Source organism: Serinus canaria, chromosome 6 (genome assembly GCF_022539315.1).
Source record: "Serinus canaria isolate serCan28SL12 chromosome 6, serCan2020, whole genome shotgun sequence".
Classification (NCBI taxonomy): domain Eukaryota; kingdom Metazoa; phylum Chordata; class Aves; order Passeriformes; family Fringillidae; genus Serinus; species Serinus canaria.
In genome coordinates, this window is record NC_066320.1 from 10,450,366 (window position 1) to 10,478,119 (window position 27,754).

General features: G+C 43.3%; 2 protein-coding genes across 5 annotated transcripts in view; both read right to left on the reverse strand.

The window, feature by feature from the left end:
* Positions 1 to 11,241, reverse strand: part of TSPAN14 (tetraspanin 14) — a 34,001-nt gene extending 22,760 nt beyond the window's left edge. The window contains exon 1 of one of the 2 annotated variants that reach the window (XM_018911014.3): positions 11,104 to 11,241. The gene's annotated coding sequence lies outside the window, so the exon portion shown is untranslated. Of the gene's footprint in view, positions 1 to 10,514; positions 10,693 to 11,103 lie in introns of those variants that run through there. The other variant, XM_009087512.4, reaches the window with a different exon arrangement.
* A 5,092-nt stretch (positions 11,242 to 16,333) lies between these two features.
* Positions 16,334 to 26,373, reverse strand: PRXL2A (peroxiredoxin like 2A). 3 transcript variants are annotated; one of them, XM_018911012.3, is made up of 6 exons: positions 26,267 to 26,373; positions 20,270 to 20,449; positions 19,812 to 19,903; positions 17,851 to 17,991; positions 16,930 to 17,094; positions 16,334 to 16,797 (listed from the first exon to the last, which is right to left on the reverse strand). In XM_018911012.3, the coding sequence occupies exons 2-6, from the start codon at positions 20,445 to 20,447 to the stop codon at positions 16,699 to 16,701; spliced, it is 675 nt and encodes a 224-aa protein (XP_018766557.1). In that variant the 5' UTR covers positions 20,448 to 20,449; positions 26,267 to 26,373; the 3' UTR covers positions 16,334 to 16,698. The 3 variants fall into 3 exon arrangements, with proteins under 3 accessions (XP_018766557.1, XP_009085759.2, XP_018766556.1); XM_009087511.4 differs by having other exon boundaries at positions 26,237 to 26,333; XM_018911011.3 differs by lacking the exon at positions 26,267 to 26,373 and adding an exon at positions 23,061 to 23,197.
* Positions 26,374 to 27,754: the final 1,381 nt, after the last annotated feature.

The window sequence follows — 27,754 nt, forward strand, 5'->3', positions numbered from 1 at the left end:
TGATCTGTTAACTAATCTAATGTAGATATGCAGAGAAATCCTCATGGATAAGACATTAAGTCTAGAATAACTGCAACAAAGTAATTTTCTACATTTACGTCCAAAAGCATTTTAATCCTTCAGAGACATTTACTTTACAAGGCAAACCTAAGTCACACTAAAATTCCAAGTTCAGCCAATACTGCCACTATATAGAGTCCTGATCCCCTTCCCTGCCCCTCCTAAAATCCACAACCATTAATCAGCCTATTCAGTGGAGCAAACAGCCACACAGCAAACAACTAGCAAATCTTCAGATCAATCCTGTAATCTTGTACCACACACCAAGAAGTAAACAGGTTTAAGCCTTCAATCCACCTTGCCAGAGCATGTACAAATGCCAGCGTGGGGGCAAGTCAGGAGGTGGCAGAACAAGGATGGGAAAGCCAAAGTTTTCTCATGAGTATGCCCATGGAAACACACAGCGCCCCTCCAGTGCCAGCCTATACCAGCAGCACACCTGAAGCCAACACACTGAAAGATGAGGGGAACAGGGGCACAATTGAGGCAAGAGGAAAAAAACAAGAAGTAATTTGCCAAGCTGTTGGCTTCTCCACCAGTGTTCATTAATACAAAGCACCTATATGAAGCTGGTGAAGCAAACGGATGTAGAATAATTTGCTGAGGAGCAAGAATTTTTAAAAACAGCAAGAGATGCACTTCAGTCTATGATTTGTTTTGATATGATCAATTCCATTCCATCAAGACCAAATATTATATATATATATATCAAAAAGCATCAGTTCATTCAATATATGGTGCCATTAAAAACAACTGCCATTCCTTGAAGGTGCTCAATCATTAAGGGTTTTTGTGAAGGTAAAAGGCAGCCTAATCCCTGACCAGGAAAAATTCAGGGATATTCTTAGGACCTTCTAAAAATGGAACAACTAAGAGGCACCTATAGATTGCTCTTTCCACATTCCAGAGAGAAGCTAACCACCAAAGGGGTCCTAATGTTCAGAACAGTATCTGGGTGCCAGCCATCAAATCATCTTGTGAAGGGGCTGAGCTGGTACAGCCAAAAAGCAAGATAAACTGACAGGATGTGATGCTCTAACAGGTTAATCTGCTCCTGGAAACAGACAGTCCTGCTGATGACTCAGGAACTCCAAGCAAGCATGTGTCATTTTGCAATTTTGTCTCCAAGAAACTCAGACTAGGACTTCAAAAAGAACAGACTAGCTTCTCCTAAAGAACACAAGTACAGTTCATTTAGTTCTGCTGCAGTTCAGATCAGCAGAGAAATATTTGCTCATTTTCAGAAGAAACCTGAGGATTAATCAACAAAAGGGTATTTTTTGAACCTGAAAGACTTTTAATGAAAGACAAATATCACTAATAGGTTATCCCTGTTTCACCAGAAACAATGAAAGTCACAAATCTCAGAACTCAACAGAAAACATGGCCAAAGCCAGACAGAATCCTTAAGACATCATCTTTTGGGACCCTTATTTTGTACTGTACTGAAGACTCAAAGACCTCAAAGAATATTTCAAGCAAAAGTTGCTCCACTGTAAGCACCAAAAACCAATCCGTTTTAGAGAAGAACAAATCCCCAACCTACTGGGAAGGGTTTCAGGTTTCAGTGACCAGGGTTTAGTCTTATTACTGCATCACAAACTACAACTTAGGAAAACTTGTCAGAAACACACACCAGTGTGTCCAAAACCCAAACAAGGAAGCAGTAATTCAAAAGAGCTCCAGTCACACTCCTTATGCTGCACTTTTGGCCAAGCCACTACTTAGACGTGGACGAGCTGCATCCAAAACACCATGTAAGTGCTCAGAACTCAGAGTAACATTCACAAAGTGGACACAGCCCATTTTGGGAATAAGCTACATGGCCATCAAGAACCCCCCTCTGAACTCCCCACCTGACTAACATCACCAATCCTTTGGCATAAAGGCTCTACACTGCACAACTAATTCAAGGAGTTATCCAAGCTATGATTCATGGAATATTTTCAGCTCCATTTGATTTCTTAAACCAACAGAACTACACTAAAGACTTGTAAAAGGCAAGCAGAACTCAGTACTGCTCCCACTGCAATTCAGAAGCTGTAACAGAGGACAACAGCAGTTCCACCAATTTCACTTTTCACTGTTCTTCATACAGAAGCTACAAAAGATACAGATGGCTGGCCTTGCTTCCATGTGAAGTATTTATTCCTACTCAGAAAAAAAAAAAAAAAAAAAAAAAAAAAAAAAAAAAGCTACTACCAATATTTAAAAAGAAATCAGCAAAACAGAAGTTCCAAAGAGTCCATATTTTCATTTATACAAACTAGTCAGAACACCAGTCAATGACACTGTACAATGGAAGTCCTGACAATGTAAATTCAAACTACAAATATTTTTAGTTATTGATACTGAGGAGAGAACCCAACTCAATTATCCAGAGAATTTCAGTACATTTATGCTAGTTCTGCCCTACTAACTTCAGGTTCATTGAAGAAGTAACTGAACAGCTGAAGTAGTTTCTGCTTCAACATACAGAGGTGCTTAACAGAGCTATCAACTGAAAGGCCAGGATCTCTTACCTAGTTCAAGGAAAATCTGCTCAAAGTAACTGACTGCAAACAAAGCATCTACTCCACACTCTGACTTAATGCAAGCAACAGCACAGGAAACAGAGAAAAGTAAATGTTACATGTAAACTTCACCTAAAACCCAGCAATTTTCCAAACATAAGGAGAATACAGCAGAAGAGAGATGGATCCTTTTCTAAGATATCCATCTCTTCACTAATATTTAAGAAATATGTAGAAGAGCAGGAGCATAGGATGTAGGGCCTTCACTGACCTTATCCTCAAAAGCACTATTGGTTAAAGCTCTGGAGTTAAAACTCAGTTGGATTACACCAAAGTAAGTGAAAACAGCACTAGATACTATCACTATATTTCAAGAGATGACTCATTAACTCTCTTATCTTAGAAAAGAATAGAAAAATATTTTGTGTCTTTGAAAACTTTAATAAAGCTATTGTCCAGTTTCACCTCAATAGGACCTTGCCTGTGCTGCAATTTATTCACCATACACAACAAGCCACAAGTCATGCTTTCCTTTTACTTCTCAGAAAGTTCAAGTATTGGCAAGCACATAGAAGCCAGTTCGTCATTCTGAGCAGGAATTCATCCACCCCAGGCTGCAAAACTTGTCAGGACAAGTAACCAGAATAATCTTAGCTGACCCAAACTTCTCAGCTGCTTTCTACTGCCTCTCATGAGAGCAGATACACACCAACTCTCTGTAACATCAACAGTTGCAAGGCAAAACTCAAAGTCTTAGTTTAAAAGAAGCATGTAATTTGATTTTTTTTCCTCCTTCTAATGAAGGTTTTGGAAGCCTTACAAAACAAACATCTTATCTGAGGAGCCAGAACTTCCAGTTTGGGGAATATTTTTACTTCTATTTAATAATCCAAGAATAACAGAACCTATTTCATACACTTGGTCTGCTCCCTCCCATTCCTCCACACAGACCAGAAGGTTTCAAGACCAGAATGGGTCCCTCCATTTGCTATACCATTTAATATAAAAAAGACAGGAAGCCACCACTTTCTTTTGCTGACAAATACACTCTTTCTTCAGAGAACATCCTAAACTTTTATACACATTGTGACTTTTCACCACTTCCAGAAATGTCACTTGTTCAGTCTCCAGTTATATTTCAATCTGAAAGAATATATCTTTATTTCTATTTTCATAAAAAACACCCCAAGAGACTGATTATAGCAATATACAACAAAGAAGTGATGAGCATATAATTTGCTTTGGGTTTTGTGGTTTGTTTCCTTAAAAATGGTCCTTGCTTTGGATATAATGTGCAGTCTGTCTACATCCACACCATATTTCTTAACCTTCACACTGAATATTCCTACATACAAACATATATATATAAACATATCTCTTGCAAATAATTAAACAGATATTTATTTTAACAGTTTAAACCAGATCATGGTATTTCTTAGTTAAAAATATTTTTAAATTCCAGGGTTGAAATCTAATCTCCAGAAACGAGCACACAAAGTAATGACTGCAATATCTAGATAATACTAGCTACATTCACCACTCATTCTGTTTAAACAATGCTGACTCCATGTCACGGAAACAAGGAGTGGAGTTCAATCCACAAAATCTCTTTTCTTCCCCTCCCCTCCCACCTCAATTACCAGGGCCTATACTTTCAACATCAGAGCAACACTCGTTTCAAATGAGGCACCGGGGAATGCTACTTTTTGGGGAAAGGCACGGGGGGTTGGGAACAATGCCCCCAAAGCTTTCTTTTGCTGCCCTCCACCTCCAGCAGCTGCATTCAGAACAACCAGGACAGCCTCATTTTACTTGCCAAGGATGACAATCACCAGCTTCTAAGCCACAAGAGAAAATGGCTCTTTGTGGCCACGTAGGCAGCTCAACCACTGTGAAATTCATCTCTTTACCTCCTTTCTGGTAAAGAAACACACTCGTGAAACTCGCAAAACCCAACTAGAAGATAAACCTCTAAGGCAGCACTGGAAAACCTTAAAGATGTGACTAAACAGCCTTCACCAATGTCTCACAATCCTAGCCACTTCAGCAGAGTCACTGTCTCAGCCCAAATACACAGCAACAATTAATGCCCCAGGAGCTACAGCAAGTAGGTTTGTAGAACACCCTTGCACATGCTACCACACCACAGGGAAATGATTAAAAAGACAAAAACCAATGCTGCTTCGGGACAAGCCCATGCTTGAACAGCTCCAGCCCTTCCCCCCCCCCAAAGCCAGTGCTCTGGCAGGTCGTGAGAAAGCCTCGACTGTCTCGCCCAAAGTCTCTGCATCCGCCCCTGGGGAAGGAGGCAAAACAGGCTTTCCACCTCTCAAGATGATGCCAAGAACAACACGGTGCCATTTAGAGATCAGGGCAACAAAGGCTGTGAAGGGACACAGTCAGTGCTCCTTCCAACACAGACCTCAGTCTGCAACAGCTTATTACAAACACCAGCAGAATTAGAAGGTGCAGAGCTTAGACACAAACACTTCCTAACCTGTGCCTTCAGTAAAACGAGAAACACAGCTCCTGATGGAAAAAACATGACAACACAGGAAACTGCCACCTGAATGGGCTGGCAGTACAGCATGACTGGCTACCCAAGCAGCACAGCTCAGATAAAGCACCACCAGAGAGCTGAACTACACCTTCCCTTCTTACTTGCCCCAGCTGGACAGGCTCTTTCAGTGGAACCCTCTCCTGTTTTGCAGGAGCAGACCACTGCTATGACCACTTGATCAAAATATCCTTTGCAAGCTCAGCAGGATGGACACTTGGCAAAGAAAGCTGCCTTGCTGTCTTCCAAGAGCCACCTCACCAACTGCTTTCCAAGAGTCATCCCACTAATTGCCTTCCATTAGTTTCAAGTCAAACAACTTTTTTGATGAACCTTCCTGCTCCACAGGCTCACCACATAGCCAAACTTAGAAGTAACTTAGTACTCAGGGTAGGGTGGAAAGCTTTGTTGTTGTTACCCTTTATTATACAGCTCCACCACTGCAGGCATATTTCACCCCCATGAAGTCCTTCCCTGAGCACCATCTAATAACAAACTGCTGAGGGAAAAGCAATATGCATCCAAAGAATCAGTTCCATACTCCAGCAGCCAGAAGGCTGCTGTCACATAAAGACCAAAGTCCAAGCTCTCGGGTATCTCCCTTGAAATCCAAGTTACTTTAGGCTATTCCCTTTCTATTCCAGAAGTTTCTAGGTGTCAGCAAACATATTTCAGCATCCACTGTATGCCCCAAAGCAAGAGTACAAAACTTACCAATCTGAACAAATGAGGTTTTAAAAAATTTAAAATTCACAGCATACAGCAGCCTCCAAATACTCTGCTTCATCCTGTAGCTGCAAGGGCAGCAACTCAAACACCTGACTTTCTTACCTTCAAGTCCATCAATTATTTAGACAAAGCTCCTTTCCAGAGAGACTCAAGCATCAATTATTTAGTCTTTGAGCAGGAAACAAAAACTGTTAAAAGAGGAAAAGAGATTTCTGGAAAGGGCTGTTGGGACACAGGAACATATTTAAGGTTGTACACAAACAACCTGCCTGAATCAGAACAAGAATGCCAAAATAAAACAACCCCTAAAGCCAAAAGCTCACATGCACACACAAGCTCATCAAGTGCCAGAGCCACTTAGTGCCAAAGAGCCCAAACTACATCAGGGGGGTTCAGAACAGCTCTTCCCATGGAAGACCTTCATCAGTTCGGTATAAATGCCTGTTCTCTAGCCCAGGAGCACAAAACACAGAAGCTCTTTTCTAATACCTCAGAAGCTCTTTTACAACACCAAGACAACAGTGAACAACGCTCACTACAAAGATCAAGGGAAAGCAGAGCCCTGGGTTTATTACACCATTGCCTTTCCCACTCAGGTTCAGAATGAGGATGAAGACAGGCCTAAGATTTTCAGCTTTTGCACAACTTCTAAAGACAATGACACAGCAAGAGCTCTCAGAGGGAGCACAGATAAAGCCTTCACCTTAGATAAGAGCAGAAATTCTTCCACTCACACATATCATACAGAAGCTGTGGTACAATGAAACTGACAAAACACTGCTGCTTGGCTCCCAGAGTTGAAAGACAGGAAACACCGAAGCAAAACAAGTGCTGATCCCTCCCCCCTGCCAAACAGGGGCTGAGGCACACTTGGAATCAGAAAAGAAAATATACCTATTTTTAAACCCAGTTAAAAGCCCTGGGTTTGGATATAGTCCCTATTGTGGCCAGCACATTTTATTTTCATTTGTTAAAGGTTTTCTGCACAAGGCATCACAGAATTCACAGGTGAATAACCAAGCAGAGAGGTTCTTCTAGCTGAGGGCTTCAGTTCCAAGAGTTATGTCAGATTGGTCAAAAACTTTGACCAATCTGACATAACTCTAGCAAACATAAACTCAGCATAACAACTAGCAAAAGCCTGGCCATTCAAGGCAGTTGTTTCAACTGCAAACATCACAATCTCTTATACAGTCAATTTTTAAGGATCACCACTTTTGCAGGTGATCCTCAACACCTGCACTTTGCTATTATCCTCACCTGTGACATTCCCAAAATAGGAGAATTTGCCCAACAATGATTTTTCAGCTGACCATCTGAAAGCAGATTTTCTCCAGAATAAAGTTGCTTTACAACACAAAAAGAAGTTCAAATATGACATTCAGCTATAGTCAAGTAGTTAAATTGTACATTTAAAATTAAGTCATCGGAGCTTAGATATTTCAACCCCTACCCTTCTTTTTAGATTGCTGAATCAAAATTCAGATTCCCATATTCTTGGGAAGATCCAAACAGTCACTCTTTAAAACCCACACATACCCAACCATGATAAGCTTTAGTCTGACTATCTCTGATGTCATTCTTAGCCTTCATGAGATACTTTTGACCGAGCATGAGCAAAAGAATCAAAGAGAAGGATCCTGCTCCTGTACAAACTGTGCCAGGGGCTGAAGGCAGCATCAGTAGCTCCACCCCAGCCACCAATAGCACAGCTTTGGAAGAGCCAAAGACTTTAGGACTGGGGCAATACCACAGAGGAAGACACATGACCATCCTTTGGACCTAGAATATAACCTCTGCATCTGGAAATAACTTCTGCTTAATTCCCCCTTAGTAACAGCCTGCACCATTCACTGTTTGAGGACCTAATTTACTTTACCTGAGCTACTTCAGCTTGAAGAAAAACACAAACCACAGCACGTTCATGGATTTTGTGAATTACAGCCCTCTTAGCCTTAGAAATGTACCACAGGTGGCAAAGTGTGAAAGTCTGTTCTACCAGAAAACAGGAAGTTTTGATACAGGAAGCCACAATGCAAAGCAACATGGCACAGAGAGTGCACAAGTATGTCCGAAATCCACACATTTTTTCCATACCCCACTCAGGTCTAATTTTCTGTAAAAGCAAAAAAATAAAGGGAGGATCTGTGGAACAGTTTTGACAATCGCTCTGTGAACTCCACTTCCCCTCACATACACCCCCAATGAGAATTCTGCACTAACACAGGGACATCAAAACAAAGCTTAATTTATTCACACTTATCAGCGCTCCAACTATGCCACACCTAATCCTCAAGGAGAAACCTGACAGACTAAGAGAATCAATTGTAGCAGTTTGTCAACAGAAAAATTCCTCTTTTTTTTCATTACAGGTAATGATACATTGGTAGCCACCCACTAAATCTTCAAAAACTAAATAAAAATACCCTCTAGTAAAATGAGAGGTCAGCCTCAAAACAATCCAATATTCCTCAGATATTCATTAGAAACATAAAATAAACCCACTCATCATGCAGATATAACCAAATTCATAAGACACCATGTCAACAATTTTGTTGCTGCACCCAAGAACAAAAAGTTATGCCTTCAATACCAAGGAAAGCATCCCAATTAAACAGAATCTTAGGGCTCAGAGCAAGAGGTTTTTATGGTCCTTTCATTAAGTATTACAAGGCCTAACGCCAGTAAAAGGCAGCCCAGAACACACCCCCTTGCAGCGCTGTTAGCTATGTTCCCCATGTGAAGGCTCTGCACAAACATGGCTCCTAGCAAAAGATCACACTTTTTCCTTCTTTTCTGCCACCCTCCCGCTCCCCTCAAGGAGGCAGGAAGGACAAGAAAGAGGCTTTAAACAGGAAAGTTTGTCTACAATGCTCTAAATTTAAGACAAAGCCTGTGCCCTGAAACAAGAACAAGACTTAAACGGATTTTCTCCCGATTTGGGGACTGGAGATAATGCTACAACACAAAGGGAGCTACAAAGGAAGCTAACTGGATCAACTTACACTAAAAAAATAATCACACAGAGCACACACCACCCAGAAAATCAGCTTTCCATGACTGTGATTTAGACCCAGACTGCACCTTCAGCAAGTTCACCTAGGAACAAGATCAACAAACATAAAACGAAATTCCAACTCTGTAACTTAGTTGCTTTTACTTGTAACTTACATTGTTTTTTCAATATAAACACACTAACTTTTGGAAAGCTATTTCTAAAAAATCCTGTTTCAGTGACATTACATTTTTGTACAAGACAACCTTCTAAGGACAGGCAACAACATTAGATTCCATCCTCCGAGAGCTAAAAGGATACAGATCACACCCTAAAAGTATTTTCTTCCAGTGTCATCAACCAAAAGATAAAGAACACCATTCCACAAACACAAGTGCCCTGAATTCCTCTAAAAAACCCAAACATACAAACCAAATCGAAAGTTGCAAAGCAGTTTCCACCATAGCTCATTCCTTCTTCACACCAATGACAGACTTGAATTCCCACCTGATTCCTTCTCTCTGCACACAACTCTTCTGTCAAGCAGATAGTGCTAACACCTCAACCTTCCACACCAAAAGCTTCACACATTTTTTGTATAAAGTGTCTCAGTACGGATGCCTTACTCCCTGCTGAAGACAGCCAGAAAAGAGACAGATCATCTCACCAGAGAGCACTTAAGAACAAGACACACCCTGTCTTTCCATTCTCTACGAACTTCTCTCCTTCCATTTCATCCAGAGTTCTAGGTCACAAGGCTTATGTCACTGTTACAAACAAACAAAAACCCAACCAAACTATAAAGCAGTGCTAGAAGAATTTCTTCTTGCCAGTTATTTTAAAATATCCTTCACACGGCCACCATCACCTCCTTGGAAGATCCACCAGAGAAAGGAAAAAACATCCAAACAAGTAGCTTATTTTACAGCATGGGACAGGTTTCTTTGTGAGGTTTTATTTTTTATTTTTTTTTATTCAGAATGTCTCGAAATGCTAAATCTACATAAAGCACAGAAGATAAAGGAAGAGCCAAAACAGAACTGACCACGGAGCATCACCTCTGGTACCCCGCGCTCCACGGCCGGGCCTGTTAAAGCAGGAGGCTGAAAGGGTGTCAGAGAGGTAGATCACTACCACAGACAACCTCCAATTAAAGGTAGAATATTTTTAAAATTAAGTTACGGGACTAAATCCTTGCACCCACTGCGCCGGGTCTCCCTCTTAAACCCTGAGCTCAGGGCAGGGTCCGGCAGCAGCCGGGGCGGCGGCGGAGAACGGAGCGGACAACAGCTGCAGCACTCCGAAAGGCCTTTTTCTGTTATTGTAATTTTGGTGATTATTACTATTTTTCTCCCTCGTGGCACCTCAACGAGACAGGCGAGCGCGAACTCCCAGAGGAAGCCTCTCCCGGCCGCTCCGGCTTCCTTTAATGGGAAGGACAATGGCAGGGGCTCGCCACAGCCCCGCGCTGCCGGGAACCTCATGCGGCCGGGGCTGCTCCCGCCCGGCCCGCCGGCCCGGGCACGCTGCAGGGAGCACACTGCTCCGGGGAGAGGGGGCGAACAGCCGCCGTTCCAAGACGGGGAGAGCGAGGGGCACTCCTGCCGGCGCGACCCCCGGGGCAGAGGGCGGCGGGTGCCCGGGCCGGGCACGGACTCACCGGGGCAGGCGCCTGCTCGCTAAGTTTCGCCGAGCCGGGCGGAGGGCGAGGCGGCGGTCGGCGTAGGTCCCTCCGCTGCCTCGGCTAGTCCATGGACACGGCGGCGCTGCCGAAGCCTCCTCCCCGCGTCAGCTCGGCCGGAGCGCCAGGCGTGCCCGCCGGGCGTGCCCTTGTGCCGAGCCGCCCCGCCGCTCTCCCGCCAGGCCCGGCAGCGCGGAAATGAACGTCCGGGCCACGCCCGCTCCGCACGCCGCCGCGCTCCACACAAAGGGGGCGTGCAGGAAGCCCGGCTCTGCCGCCGCTCCCCGCGGCCCCCGCCGGGACCCCCTGGCAGGCGCCCCCCGAGCACCCCCGGGGCCGGGCGGAGGCTGCGGGTGACCTCCTCCCCTGGCGCCCCGCAGCCCTGCGAGCGCGGCCCCTCGGCAGGGCCGGCGGTTTTGTTGTCTCGGGCTCGTTCGTGGTCCCTGGCTGCGGCCCCCGCCCCGGCCCTGCGTACGGGGCTCAGCCCGGCCCGCAGGGCTGCGGAGCGTGACCCAGCGTGTCAGAGACTGCACATGCTGAGCCATACTACAGGCACGGTCGAGCCTACCTGGAGAGCCGGAAGGCGAAGGAAAGACATGAGATTAAATGACCCCGAAGAGTATTTTGAGTCTTCGGGCGTCCCAGGGCTTTTACAGCTCCCAAGAGAGACGCCGAGAAGGGAGGAGAGAGGGGAAGGGAGGGCTGAGCTGTTTGAAGCCGTGTAGTTAGCGGGTGATAGCTCCCACCTGAGGCAGGCACCGCCTCGCAGGTGGGAAATGCTCCCCTGCCGTCTCGCTTGGCTCCCAACCTCTACCCTCCCCTTCTGTTCCTTTTCCGCGCCTTGTGATCTCTCTTGACACAGGGAAACATTTCTGTCACCTTCATTCCCATCCTCATATATAAAGCCCAGCTAATGTCTTCGGTGCTTCGCTAACTATGAAAATACATTTGTGGCAGGAAGGCAAGGCCAAGGGAGGTCGTGCAGCACCGCACGTGTTCTTGTTCTTACGGGCTGCCTCGTATTGTCTGCACTGTCTTCCGATGCTCCAGCCCCTGGACTTGGAGGAATTCCTTATTCCCCCCCGAATCAGGAACAAGCCCGCTCACAAGGACAGCAGCAATCGCACTGAAGCGAAAAGAACTGTTGAGCAATCAAATGGTGGGAGCTTAGCACTTCTCTAGTGTGCTAATTCTCCGCTCATCAAAGCTGACGACCAAAAGTGTGCTAGAATTAATAGTAAATGCTCAGTTCCCCTCACCCAACCCCTTCTGATGTCCGACAGAGCAGATACACACCCGTGTGTCACCCACTCGCCGCTAGCATGATCAAGATTCCTTCTCATTTCCCACATGCAGTTGTTTAAATAAATGGGGGGTTGGGTTTGGTTTGGGTTTTTGTTTGTTGTTGGGTTTTTTAAAGGGAGAGGGACTATTTACCAGCCTCCCCCGAGCTTGCTCAAGCCTTCTTAGAAACCAAAGCAAAATTGAACTGAGTGTTAAAACTGGCAAAAGATGCTAGAAGAACTACCTGAATTTTGAGCAGAATCTAAGAGGGGGAAGGGGAGCTTGGAGAGGTCACTAGATTATCAAATAGTAAGAAGAACTAAAAGAGATCCTTTCTCCATCTCAGAAGTACTGAAGTAATCTCACAGAGCACTGAGTCACGTCACCAGAAAGTCCAGAGCCAAAGCAGAAAGCTCTAGCATGCTGATTCTGTAAGAGATAGGAAGATGGTGCAATAGTAACTTCTGAGATTCAACGGGGAAAATGGGACATTTCAGGGAAATTCAGCAGCTTTAGGATGTAAGGACTGTGGAATTAGGAAGGGCATTTGTCGATAAAATAAGGTTCTCTTGCAATTTACTATTTGTAAAATGGTTAGTGTTAGCAGTTCACAGCATAGTTGAATTGGCTGTGCTCACTGTTAGCATGGAGCTGGTTCCAACAACCTCTCTGTGTCCCATTTGTTTGCCTTTGACATTATCTCTGCACAGTGCTTCACTGTGTTGCCAAGAAAATTGGAGTAAAAATCTCATCCATCACAGAAACCATTAACTAAGTGCTAGGGCAAATTGGAACACTTTTAAAAGACAGTCACTTCAGCAGTAAGAGGTGTCCTAATCCCGCAGGAATGAAAATAGGAAATCTGATTTTTTAAGTGAATATGTGCAGGCCGATGTTCATGTGTGGTTTGTTAATGTTGTTTCCCTCTGACTACTACAAAATTTTTTCTAAAATAAATGAAATCTTCACGAGGAGTAGCTGGTGGAAAATGGCCTGACCAGGGCTGTTCACCACAGTGTGTGTTTAACATTATCACCAAATACCATTATTCAGTGTAAAAAAAAAAAGTCTATTTATGGAGCGAGGCATCCAGAAATCAGAGCTGTAGTTGGAATTGTCATATGGTTTTGATAATTACGAGGTTAAGAGAGAGAGTTGTGCAAGGAAACAAAGCCCACAGAAGCTACTTAGAGACCTTAAGCAATTTCAAATACAAATAAATCAGTGGCTGGATCTAAAGGAGAAAGCAGAACCATTGGATAGAAAGCCTTTGCAACACGTTCGAGATCGATGAGAAGAATAATAAATTAGTACGGAACTGGTCAGAAGACACCCAATAAAATCCGAGGGGATCAGGCTGAATCGGTGATTTGAGTCTGTCCTCAGTCGCAGAGCGTTTCCCCACCTCCCCCTGCTGTCAGCGGCGGCTGTTGCATTTCTCTGCTCCGGTCCCCTCGATCGGCCCCGGACAGTCCCTGTGACAAAGGCAGCCACGGCAGGAGAGGAAATTAGTACTACAAAGGGTTAAATGTTGCAAGTGTCGCTGTGAGTCTGGTAATAATTTAATCCCGCCACTTAGAAATATCAATATACCATAGACTGTGTCCTCCAATACAGTCTATCTTTCCTCCAAGTTTCTTATTCTCAAAAGGAAAACGTCCATGCAAGTGAAAAGATCGCAGGAATAGATGTCTGCTCCAACAGCTTCCTTCCAGCCGAACCGGACCTACAGCGGTCTGCTCCTGGAACCTGTTCAGCAAATCTTCCACTGCAGAAAACCCCTCGGGCTCACCGCTCCCCTGCACTTCGGCTGGGTAGCAGTGACATCCAGCGGTGCGGAGAGAAAGAGAAACTTGCTTTTTTTTTTTTTTTTTTTTTTTTTTTTTTTTTTTTTTTTTTTTTTTTTTTTTTCCCTACCACAGTGCATCGCAGGAAACGCATCAGAAAATGGCAGGGATCCCTTGGCATTCCCGTCTCGTTGTGGATATTCGCGAAGGGCACCACGGACAGGCACTTTGACAGCGCGGGAACGCATAAGGCGCACGGGGAGACGAAGATGCAGAACAAAAAACATCCTCGGGGGCAGACAATCTTTCTAATGGCCCTAAAAGGACACTGCAAATAGGAAATGCAGTTGGGGATCCCTAAAGTTCAAATAAAAAGCGCTTTCCTATATTACACCTACATCAATTACTTCATTGCATTTTCATTCATGAAATATTTTCATTAACCCCAGTTATGTGCTGAAGAAAAGATACATGGGATGACAAACAAGGAAAAGTTGATTGAAGAGAAATTACTACAGCAGAGTTGTGTTTCTCGAGCCCTACTCTTGCACTTTGTGCACTTTCCTACTGACCTGATCTATCTTCAACCTTAAAGATGAAAACAAATAGAGTATCATTCTGCATGGGTAAAAATGCACATCTCAGACTAACAAACAAACTTTTAATTATTAGTTGCCAGTAACCAGCTGAGTGTTAAAGTATGATGTGATATTTGATGTGCTGAGAAGTGATTTAGATTTTGGGTACATGCCGCGTTAGAAGAAAAAATGTCACAACATTAAATGCAAATGAGGAACTGGGCCAGCAGAGGTAGCTGTTAGCACAAAATTAACAACTGTAATTTTTTTTTTCAGTGGACATTCTAAATTCAGTCTGCAGTATTGGAAATTCACTTAGATGTAATTTGTCCCTCCTTTACTATTTTGCTCTAATTTTAGTTATTTGGTTTAGCCCATTTCCAATGGTAATTATCTGTTCCTAGCTCCTATGGTCCACCTATTTTCTATCCTTCCCATTTTTATTTTGTCAGTGTGGGGTTCAGAAAGGATGAGTCAACTCCAAGTAATTCCAAGGTTGGCTTGAAAAAAAAAAATCAGATTTATCAATAGTAATTTTTCAGAACAATGTCGAATGCCATTTTGACCTTGTATGGCTCCAGATTTTTACTTGATTTTTGAAAGACAGGGCTAGAAAACTTTAAAATGCACATAATCTATATAACTTTCAAACTGAGAAGTGCACTAACTGTTTATGGAAAATAATACTGTTCAGAGCAGGAAAATACCTGTCTGATGTGGTTTCCATATACATCCCTTTGGGGAATCTGCCAAAGCAGAGAACTTTCAGTTTCCATGAGTACTTTAATAAACTTAAAAAGACTTCATGGCTCTTTCTAAAAATGTTTTTACATTACAGGAACACTTTAGCATGTTGTAGTGTTAGTGATTTATATGTTTGATAGCCATTATACTTCCAAATGCTGGACAGCATAGATTCCTACTTGTGTTGCCACTCCCTTTGGGTAGGCTGAGAGCAGGGCTGCAGCCCCATGGCATCCTTGTCATCATCTAAGGCTCCTTGCAGTCCCAGCTCTGACAGAGTGGGTGGAATTCAGTTGCCTGTGCAAAAAATTGTAAGGAGATACTTTCCAGATTTAACAGGTTCTACAGGCACTTCACTTTATCTTCAATGTCTAGGAATTTATCTGGCTTCCATCCCATTCTCCAAGGACTGTTTATGCCTTTCACATTCCATGTTTATGTGAAAGGCACAAACAGCCCTTGGGACAAGGCCTGAAATGCAGGTCTAAGATCAGTACCTCCCTTGTTGTACTTTGTGTAAGACCAATTCTCTGCAAATGGCAAAGTTTTCTGTTTCCCATGAGAAAGAAAACTCAGAACTCTACAGAAGCCACAATCCAGAACACTCTGCTAAATGATCTTTGTATTCATAGCCCTTTGCAACCATAGCTCACACCCACTGCTTTTAGCACCTCTTGTGTTCCCTACCCCTTGCACTCCCAAGTATCCATACACTGACTGCTGACTGTAAGTGGACACTTACACAATGCTTTGAACTTTTTAGGGGCCTTGTGTCAGCACACCATACCAGTACTGCCTTGCAGCAGTAAAACCCAGGAAAAGAATCCCTCAGGCACAATTCTTTATTTCATGGTTCTCTGCACCTGTCCATGGCTCCTTTATAGAGAAAGTCCATATCACAGAGTCAATTTGCTGCTGTACTCTTCAAATCCTGTTCCTTCCTTCATCCCCAAGTTTCAGCTGATAGTAGCATACATGAGTCCAATTTCTATTTAGTTTCCAAATGAAACATGAATCACTCAAAATTCTCACTGCTAGTCCTGTTTCTGGGAACTGTGAAGAACAGACTCTGAAGAGCATATAAATATTTTTTGCTAAAATCAGTTTTACCTGGACATAAATACTAAGGAAAAAAAAAAAGAATTTCATCCATAAGGATGCAAATTTTTTTAAAAATAATCTTAAATACAAAAAGGAACCTGCCTTCAAGCCACTATTGTCTTCCTTGGAGGGAATCACGTGGACTTAGAAGATCTAGAACCAGCAGTGAACTAACAAGAAATTCACTGTGCGGACATAGTGGCATGTCTTGAATGCAAAATCTCAAGAGCTGGACTGACAGGGTGTAGTCTTCTAGAAACACAGATATATTTACATGTTAATGAAAAAGCAGAAACCAAAGACATTTTATTTATGCAAGTTTTATTATATTTTCCCCTCAGCTGGTACTCCATTACTACAGCCTTAGAAGAGTTTTGTTTCCCTAGGTAGACAGGTTTTCAACCGACTGTCTCTGACTGAAAACATCTAGGCTAGGTCGGATTTTAGACTCAGCCTTTCATTAATCCAGCCAGATACAAAGGACCAGTCGAAATCCTGACCACCTGGAAGGCTGCAAGGGAACCAAAAACAACCCAAGAGGATTTTCATCATTTTCTATGTTTGAATAGAGAACCTTTCCTGTGCTTTGATCACTAAATAGTTAAGCAATTACACCACACATTCTACATTTCAAGCTCTAATCAGAAACATGTGCAACTGTTTTTCCACTTATGAAGCTTGTGGTTTTATCTTCTCAGCAGCTTCAAGGACAGATGGAAGGCTGACTTTGTCTCCAAATTCTTTCTCACGATGCTCCAGTAAAACACCCTAGTCAAAGACACAAGAGAGAAATTCAGACACATCTCCCTGCAAAAGATCCACTGCCCAGCCAAACAACTCCAGGAAACAAACTTCTGATCATATATGATAGAAAAAAGTCTACTAGACAGCCTGCAGTACCTGTCTTCCTGCTCCAATCACATATACACCTCCCAGGGTGATTCCTTCTCCTTTCAGATTTCCACTATATCCACCTCTCCAAGCACGGAAGAAATTTTGCCAAACTCCCAAGCGCAAGAAGCCTGACAACAACATTTTTCGTCTGTGTGGACCATAAAAGCCTTTCTGCAGGGGAACAGAAAATATGTCAACAAACAAAGGGAAAAGGACTTTCATTCATGTGGATTTAAGGCTCATCCACAAGTATTAAAGCCCCACGTACACCTATATCCCTACTGCTGACAACAGCAGTGCTTTGCGATAAATGTATTTTTTTGGTTGGTTGGTGGTTGGGATTTTTAAATTCAGCCTGATTCTTTCACACAGGCAGGGGAGAGAGAGAAAATAAAAAGATCATCTAGTAGATTTTGAGTATTACATATTCTTTTTTCTTCAGAACCCAAATGACTTTTAAATGTGTCTCCTGGTTAAGGGAGAAAGCAGGGCGGTGGCTCTGTAGGACATGAGATTGGCAATCCAGCACGTGCCAGTGTACTGGTACAAGCCATATCACTGCAATCTGGCCTGTACACCATGAATTAATTATATGTGTCACCTTCAAACCTTGATTCACACATTATAAACATCAGCAAGTCACACAGCCAGTGAAAGAAAGGAATAAATATTAACAGGCCATATTGTTTACCTGCTGAAAGGGAGGAATAATCCTGCAACAGCACCTTATCAGTGCACTGCTACACTGCAGCTTGTAAGCTCAGCAGGATATATAAATATAGAAAAACAAAGCCAATTAACTTCTTAAACTCCAGTGCTACTAAATCCTTTTTCAATCAGACTACATTCTACTTATTCATACAAGCTCCTCAAAGAGGGCATTCATAGATTCCTTTTTAAACAAAAGGAGAACACAAACCACTTTACCTTTTCATCCAGAAAGATTTCTCCTTTGAAGTAATGCTGAAAATCCTCCACTTCAGTCCCTATGTTCTCTTTCACAACAGCATAGAGAGGGACACCCAGCTTGGACAGCTGGGGTTTCAGAGAGGAGAGCTCAGAAGCCTCCTAGGCAAAGGAAAAAACCCCAAACATTTCAGTCAATAAATGGAGGCTGGAAAGCTTCACCTTGAATTTCAAGACCATCAGAAACACACAACTTCTAGCCTGAGGCACAAGCCAGAAATAGACATGTAACACTTAACTAGTTGTACTCCTAGGCAGCTCTTCATCAGATTTACTACAATTTTTCTTTGTTAAACATGGAGGAAGCAGATTCTTCTGAGTATTCACTGGATAAAACCTTTGTAATCTAAAGATGTAGAGATATTTGAAGCCCTATTATAGGCAAAGTATCTTCTGAAGTATTTGAGAATGGTAAAAATATAGTGCCTGCACATCACTAACTTTTTCAGAATTTTCAATCCTTTTCTCCAAGTTGACATCCATCATTATCAGTCCTGCAAAGCATTTTGAGGGTTCTGTGCAAAAACAGGCTATACAAGTTTACAGTAAGTAATGAAGATATACTCTCCTTCCTAATTCCCCCAGTTAAAAAAAAAAAAAAAAAAATCAGGGAATTTCTTCATAGACTTTCAGTATCCCAGAAGCAAACCTGCTTTTTCTGGTGTGTAAGAGTGCAAGGTGTCACCACTCATCTGCTGGGGTTTTTTTTGTTCTCCTAAAGGAATCCCAATTCACACAGTTTATATAAAGGCCCCTGAGATTTTGAACAGACCAGAGTGTGCACTGAAAATATGTTTCCTAGCTCCTTTGGAGAAAGGTCATTTTTACTGAACAGAATTCCCACATAAAAAAATCAACTCCACACTCTCAGTCACCTAACTGAAATACCTTAACTGAAAGGCTTGTAGGACATCTAGAATTCACTGAGTACTAAGGAGCAAACAGATAGGGATGAACAGACAGGAAAATTTGAAACTTTAAGTAATACTGCTAATAATAAAAAACCACTCTGGGATTCCTGACTGATTGTTTGTGAATGTTACAGAGTCAGGCACCTGAGTGCATTCTCCTCCTGCCTACGCTACACCTATTCAGAGAGCAGAGCACTTGAACCTTCCACGAATTCTACACGTATTTAAGCACTTACTACTGATGGGAGCAGATGCCTTAATGAAGAGGCTGCAATATTAATTACTCCATGTTATAGAGCAGTGTGTAACAACATAATAACTATTTTCCCTATAGCTATGAGAAACAATGTCCAAGGTGCAAGCTATGGCTGTTCCCAGGCACTCGGTACATTCAAATCGTGATTTAGGTGTCTGCTTCCAAGGAGCTCCACCCAAGGAGCCTAATGTCAACTTAAGGATCAAAATCTGTTTTCCAACCCACCTTGTTATGGAACAGAAACTCCTTATCTTCAGAGTCTGTACCTTCCTGCCTCACATTTAGCACCCAGAACCAAGAGGTACTCCCTCTATGCACACCTCTTTTTTTGCAGATGAGCTTTATCTGATGGCTTTCTGCCAATCCAGTCTTGGGCTGTATTTGACCAGACACTACCTGGCTTACAGAGACTTATTTTGGACTATATATAAAAAAATAGCTCATAAGACTCATTACCAACTGAATCTTGTGCAATCTCCCCTTCTAATTACCATGGGCTAGGTCCCTGGCAGATGTAACAATCATGTCACCATCACCTTCAGAAAGAAAAAGCTCAGGGCCTGGACCATACAAACCAGCTACGAAGGAAACTAAGTATGCTGGTAGCTGGTGACCAGTTTTAACCATGAAACAAAACCTTCAGATACTTTAGATGTATTTGATGACTGTGCTAATTATCCCCTCCCTTTGTTTACAGACTATCTATGCAAGCAGACCTTAACTCTTCTTAATTAATCCCCAAGCCCAGCAAGTACCTCTCTGCACAAAAATCATCCAGGTCTTCGTACAGCCATGATCACTGCACCATTCTCCTTCCATAGTTCACCTGCTTTGAATGTCCTTTTTTCTGTTTGTACAGGAGAAACAACACCAACAATAATATCAGTCAGTCTTATTTATAACAATTAATACTTTATGGACAAACGCAAAGCACTGAGGAGAATTCCATATTCAAATACAGTTCTAACAGAAAAACAAAATCGATATGTATAAGAGGAGATTACTGTATTACTGATTTTTAGAAGTGTGTCTTGTTTCATCCAGAAATAAATAACAGTTTTGGTTGTTTTTCCTTCACCACAAGCACTGGATATCAAGGACACTCAACTACATGTCACAACTAGGAAAGGGTTGCTTCCAACCCTGTCCTTAGAAAGTCTCTTATAAAAGTCCAATTCTTGAAGAACGTGGTCGGAAATAGCCAGAATCTTACCTGATCCCAAAGTCTTTAGCTCTATCTCCTCTAAAAACTCCAATGTAGCCTTTTCTGGCTTGGACAAAAATAAGTCAGTGTTAGCAAGGACGATCCCCGTCACAGCTGCACCAATGGCTCCCAGGCCAACAGACCACATGCCCATGGTGAAGGCCCCCAAATCAGGCAGGAAGGACATTTCTGGAAACAGAAAGGAAGAACAGCTCTAACACTGAACATCAATGATGCCAGAAGACAAGGAATTGGATTAAACAACTAAAAGCTCATGCAGGTATTTTTGGTTTAATGGAGATGATCTGATATTTATTAATGTACTGAAAGGGATTTTACAAGATCGAAATTACATTCCAGTTCTGTGCCTGACCCATATCAAAGCCAGATATTGACAAGATGTTCTTATCCTTCCCTGCCACCAGACAAAAACATCAATAATTAAGTGCTCAGATGCAGTGAGGAGAATGATGATTGAAGTGTATGTGTGTAATAAAGAGCCTCTAACAATAGCCCCTGTACATTAGACAGTAACCTAAATTCTTACAGTAAGACAGCCGTTTCTTTCAAAAAAAAAAGAGAGGCATTTGTAAATTAAATGTTTTACACATGCTAGTCTATATAAAACTGTAAACTTTACAAACATACTACAGAAGACTTGGGGAAAAAAAAATCTAAACCTGCTATATCTGGTTGATCATAACTGGTAACCTTTCACATTGCTTACAGTTCCCCACTGAGAGCCAAAGTAGGCACAAAGCCAAACTTGGAGCTCATGCCTGCAGACAGAAAAATGTAGACTTGCAACCATTTTATTACCCAGTGATACTGCAAACATGCCTGGGACAGCACCCTCTGCCTCTGTGCTAACTCACTGCCACTCTTGCTAAAGCAGAAAGGACAGCAGGAACAAACAGCCTGCACTCACACACACCATTTGGAACTGACAGCATACAAATCTTCCAGCGTTAAAGTACAAACCCTGCCTGTTGGGGCTCAAGTTGGGAGGAAATTTTGTTTAACCACCTTCCACTAGGCCCCCACAGCCCAATCCTGACCCTTGCAAGTGTTTCACAAGCCCAGAAAGGGCATCCAGTGAGGCAGTATCAGATGCTGGAAATCACAGCAGCCCTGCCTCATGGACAAAGTTCAAGATCCAGCTCTGGGTAATAACTGGTACAAGAGTCACTGGAGTTTTGGCAGCACAAGGAGTCACTGTACACATCTCAAGGGCTGCATATCTGCACTCACTCAACTGTAGCATTACACACAACTGCACTCACACAACTGTAGCATTACACATTATGGAGAATCAAATTTTTTTTACAAAACCCCTATTTCCTGATAAAATATTTTGGTAAATACTACTGTCTCTATATAATTTTGTATGGGTGAGGTTCCCACCTCAATAAATGTAAGAAAATACTACTCTTTTGAACTATGACTGCTAATAACCAGACATACACATCATCTTTAGCCCAACAGGATAGTTGCCAGAATTCAGAAACAATTAGGAGTAGCTCCTCAGTTTTGTGCCCAGAATTTTCTGTGAGAAAACCCCTTTCAATCCTTAAATCCAGCTCCAGAATACTACTGATAAACAAATGCAACATTGGGAAACAAAAAAAGATCACATTGTTCTTTTAACAGCCTACTTGGTTTCAAGGGAGGCAGTATCATGGTATCTAAAAATGTAAGTAACCCATGATCCTGAGCAAGAAACAAGGCCAGTTTACACAAACATCATGCAGACAAGATAACAGATGCTACCCTCTTTCACCACTTATTCCTAACCAAGGCAAAACTTCCTTGACTGTATTTGCTTTCTTTCCGTACTTCTTCCAAAAACAAAGTCATGTTGTAATGACATTTTTTTATATCTGCCACTGACACCTATCAGAGACCATCCTGACCCCGGCTTTTGGAATGATGCAACTGTAACTCCAAATGTATAAAATGCAGCAATATCCTTTTGTTAAGACTTAAAATCTCTGCAGCATACCAAACTGGCTAAAGTCCTGCAGCCCTGCTCCCTCCCAGAGTTTGATTACCCAATTATTTGGATTTCAATCTCAATCAGGTCAAGAAGTGGTTGTTTGTTTGTTTTTTTATTTATAGTTACAGGCAGTGGAGGGGGACCCAACTATTAAACCCTTGTGCACAACATTTGTGTACAAAATGTTACAAAATTTGTGGCAAGTAATTAATCAGTAGTTCTCACATTTTCATTTTTATTAGCATAAAGAGTATCTCTAAAAGCCAGCTTCCAATCAGCAGTTATCGATCCAGGAGATCTTTAAGTGTACTTGGACTCTGTCACTCTCCACACCGTGACAAAAAACCCGACCTTATATATATGGGAAATTTTTGCTATTTATAGAAATAGGAAAATGCAGCTCTTCAGGGTGACACCTAAATTTCTCCCCTGCTAAGCAAACACCATGAACCACTTTGAAAGATACGCATGGGAAGCAGCAGGCAGGATTATTAAACCATTTGCTAACGAGACAGGCTGAGCCCTGATGCATCATGTCATTGATCCCCAAGTGCCGAGGCTGACTGGAAAACAGTTCAGCATTTGCAACTAGCAGATCCATTTCTGGTAAGCTGCTGTTTATTAAGGACATCCGAAGCTCAAAAGGACTTCACAACCCTCCCCTCCCACCTTAAAATACACAGAGATCAGGATTTTAAACACCGAGCAGCACTAAGACGACACGAGAAAGCCCCCCACAAGCCATAATCCAAGAGAGGAGACAGGAGAGCATCCCGCAAGGCCCTGCAGGAGGGCAGCACTCACCAGAACCCATGCAGGCTGCTGAGCGCCCCGCAGGAGCGGAGCCCGGCTGCGCTGCACGGCGGCCGGGCTGGGCAGGGCAGGGCAGGGCTGGGCTGGGGAGGAGCCCCGGCTCGCAGCCTCTGCCCCTCCGCGACCGGGCCGCTCTGTCCCTGCCCCAGCCACCGCAGCGACGACAGCCAGCACGGCCGTCCAATCCAGGGCCAGGCTCATTTAAAGGTATCCCGATCGTTCAGCCTTCTGCTTTGTTTTTTAACTGAACACAGAGTCAGCCTTGTTATGGGGCGGGCGGGCGCAGCGAACAGGGATTACAGAAAGCCTTTCTGAAGCTGGGAACACTGCACAAAACTTTTAGATCTGCATGCTAAGCCACGATCCTCTGTAGAACTGGGCATTTTTACAAGCAACGTTTTCCCTGGGTTTCAGCCTTTTCTACATCTAACCCCTTAATTCACGCACGCAGTATGCCAAAACAATACAAACAACCCTACAAATTAAAAAGTCATCACAACGCACAATATTAGGAAAAAAATTATTAGTATAGAGGCTGTAGCTCTATAGAGAATTAACCCAGTGTTTCTGTAGCCACTTACCTGCTTTAGTGGCAACATCCCTTTGCTAAAAACATCATTTTCTCTGAGACTATCAGATATTCAACTTCTCAATTCTGTTAAAAGTTCCAGAAAAGAATGAACACTCCTCTTTAAACAGTACAGGCCAAAGAAAAAAGGAAAAACATCTTTTTGTGTGTATGTTTTCGTGGTGACCACAAGAGATCTACAAAATAACAGTGAGTTATTTTATGGCCTGTCAGTTAACCAGAATTTAAACATGCTTAACCTTATTAATCCTGTTTTAAGTGCCAGTAGATGGTCTTCACTTTTGTCAAGACCAGTTAAGACGTTGTTTTCTAGATGTCTCATTTCCCTCCCACCCACAACCAAAGAAAAAATTGTCATTCAGAGGACAGCTATCCTTAAACATTTATTTTAAGTGTAAACAGGACCCATTGCAGCTGTGTCCCTCTGTTTTCAAGATGCCAGTAAGACTCAGAGTAGCAAAGAGATTTCCTCACATACTTTTCCTTAAAAGAAAACTGTCTTGCAAGTTGGACTGCACTAGCAAATACTCTCTAGCCTAAAGTAGTTTTGACCATTGCTTGTTCCTCCTTCCTCTCCCACTCCAGCTTCCCCAAGATGTTCCATATCAAGCCTAAAAATGTTTCAGAGCTTTGTCAGAACTTGCGTATCCCAAACAAGTTGAGCTGATTTTTTTATGAGACATTTCCCACCTCTCCCCCCCAAAAAAATGACTCATGATTACAAATACCTTTGTAAGTTACCTCCTATAAAGAAAATTTACAATTCACAATAACCTGGTAACATGCTCATCAAGATTTCATGAGCCTTTAAATACCATTAGGGATTGCAAAATACAGCATCCTGACAGACCTTCTAACTTAGCCCTGCTTGAAGCAGGGATCTGACTGGATAAACCTAGGAGTACTCTTCCAACTTAAATTGGCCTGTAAACACCAAAATCGATGCACAGAGAAGCCTCCTAGCATTTCTTGTGGCATAAATGTAATTTTCACAACACAAGGGATTATTTTCCTTTCTTTTTAGCATTGTAAAGACCTAACAAACCACACATTGTGTTGAGAATAACAATCATCTTTTTAGGTTTTTCCCAATTTGGGCACGGTTTACTACTGAATTCCATGGCTGTAGCTGTAGAGAAAGTTGCTGTGTCAAGCAAACAAACCATACTCCTTCCTTTGAAAGGAAGTTAGTTGTTACCCCCATTCTCAGACTGTTTTAAAGAAACCAAACTTCTCAACAAGCCTTTTCTTTAGAGCAAGGGAGAGCAAAGAGCTCTGGCACACTGGAAATCTTCCAGCTCTCTTGGTGTATTGAGAGGGAACAGGCAGCTAGACACTGTATGGAAAAATTCAGATCTCTGATGAGTCAGTGAATGGATACCACGGAGATGTGAGATATTTCATGGAGCACAGAACTGCAAAAAGCACCTATCTGAAAATAACATAGGATGAACTCACAGCCTGGTCTGCTGGTGATGCAGAGCAAGAAAGCTGCATTCTGTGTCAGTCTGAAGAGGAGGTGGAGGAAAGGGAAAACCAAGAGACCCACTAGTAACACAAGAAAACCAAGAGACCACTAGTAACCCACCTGCTGTGGTTTCAGCATTTACTGAAACCACAGCAGGTGCTGAGCAGCAAGTGATCCCTCCTGTTCCCACACAGCAGATCCAAGAATTCTAAGTCCTGCAGATTCAAGCTTAAATAAAGATTTTCTCACCCTTTTGGGTTCTTAGGCCTTGCTTATATTTTCACTTTCTATATTTTAACTTCCACATTTCTCACACTATACCATTCATAACAGCAAAATTGTTAATAGAAGCCGAGACACAAGAAAATGGACACGTTTCAACTCCAGCCCATAAGGCAGAGGGGCTCTATTCATGAAGGAGGCTGTAACACATCGCCATATACGCACTCAGGGCAGAATAACTTCCACACAACCTACTTTCCCCTTGTCTGCTATGAGCCAGCTCTGATGGGAACAGTGCTCCTATGGTTATAAAAGACAAGGCTGGGAAACCTCCAAGCTGGTCCTTCGAGCAGCTGAAAGGTGGATTTCCTGAGCTGAGCGACTGCACCCAGGACCCAACCGGGGCATCACGGATGAAGTGAGAAAGGAAGCACGGAGTGTCTCTGTCCTTCACGGATCCTGCTGTGCCTACTCACACACGCGATAAGATTGCCTACCAAGCAGGAGTTTCTCAAAACATCAAACCACGACGGCAGGCACATGTAGGATTTCAAACCTCGACAGTTCGGGATGGCGAGAGCCGCGGGGGGCCACGGCCGCCCCTCGGTGCTCAGCTCGTGATGGCGATCACCGCCGCCTCCCCCCGCCGGCCCGGCGGCTGCGACCCGGGGCCAGCGGGGAGGAGAGAGCACCCCCGTGGGGAGACAGCCCATGGGAGGGACAGCCCGGCCCTCCCACCCACCAGGCGCCCACTCTGCAGCCCCGCACTCACAGCGCCGCTGTCCCGCCCATCCCCGACGCGCCGCACGCACACGCGGCCCCGCACTCACTCCGCATTCACCCGCACCGCACTAACCCCGCACCGCGGCCCCTCGGCTCCGCACTCACCCCGCACCCGCACCGCGGCCCCGCACTCACAGCGCCGCCGCTCCCGGCCCGCTGTGGCCGGCACCGCCCCCGGCGCCGTCCGCGCACGCCCCGCTGCCTGTCGCACCGCGCTCGGTGCCCTTCAGCCCGGCGGCTCTGCGCCGGTGCGGCCAGCGGGATTAGCGCCGCCGTTAGCAGCTGGAACGGATGAAAGCCTTCTGTTCCCTCTCGGAACCCATGGTCCCCTCTCGGGGGCTACTGCAGCTTCTGGCTAAGAGAAGAAACGAACGAAATATATTATGGGATACAGTGCTTAAAACAGGCAAGGCAAAAAAAGCGCCCAACCCATAACGACCTGAGTCCAAGAATGTAGTGAGCTTATCATTCAACTAATCTGATTAATGGGGCACTTAAAATGTTTGCATATATATTGCATTCAAGAATATACTTGCTCAGATAAGACAGCCAATAACATGTCACAACATCGTTTAACAAACACGCTCTTCAGATGCTTGTGGTCATTGGGCACCACTCCAACCACAAACTCGGAGGACTTGTCTTCACTACCTTGGGACTATTTCCTGAGATCTCCTGTTAACCTGGCAGCTAAAATCCCCCTCCCCCAAAAAAGAAAAGAAGAAAAGGTAGTAGCAATGACAGAACAGTCTGGTCTGTAACACAACAGTAGCTCAGGAGAATGAACATAACCCTTTTGATGGTAGTGGCACGTCTACATTCCACCAACCACTGTTTTACCGTTTTTCACCAAGTTCCAATCTTAACTACACAAAAAGGCCTTTTCTTATCACTCTGCCCCTGCAGCAGAGCACAGCAGCAGCCGTGTGCTGCCAGTAAGCCACACAGAACAGCAAGTTTGCAAGACAGCCTATTGCACCATTGCATTGCACATGTCAGAATGGCATGGGCTCAGGCAGCTGAAGGAAAAGATTTTGAGTCTTTTTGCCCAAAATTGTGGTAGTTATGCTTTTATCTACACACATTATTTTAGAAATCAAATTGACTATAAAAAGCACTGAAGTCTTAGCAGCAGTTAAAAAATAACCTAAGCAAACCTCATAGCAGAAACAGCATTACCAGACTGCCTGAAAGAGATGGGGAATTTGGAAGGATTAAGAATTGGTGGCTACTTTTTCCTGGGAAATACGTGAAACAATATATCTGCTTTTTCTCCCTAATCAGTGTGGGTTGGTTCTCTGTCAACACCAAACATAATATGTTTAAGTGACTTTGTCATTTTTTTAAAATTCAATCAGCACTGATTCAGAATATATGTATCTGCCATGCTGACACAGTAATCTTTAGAAAAACATTACGAGAAAAAAAATTACTGGCAAATATTGTCAGCCATCATTGTATAATTAAAACCCTAATTTCTGCAAGCTGTCAAGATTCCTTTCTTCTGAATTTGACTGTGATTATGGACTGTGCTGACAACATTTGGCAATGATAGAATGGCAGCTCCATTATTTTTGTTTCCATGGTAAGTACACAAGATGAACTTTTTCTTAATGATACTTC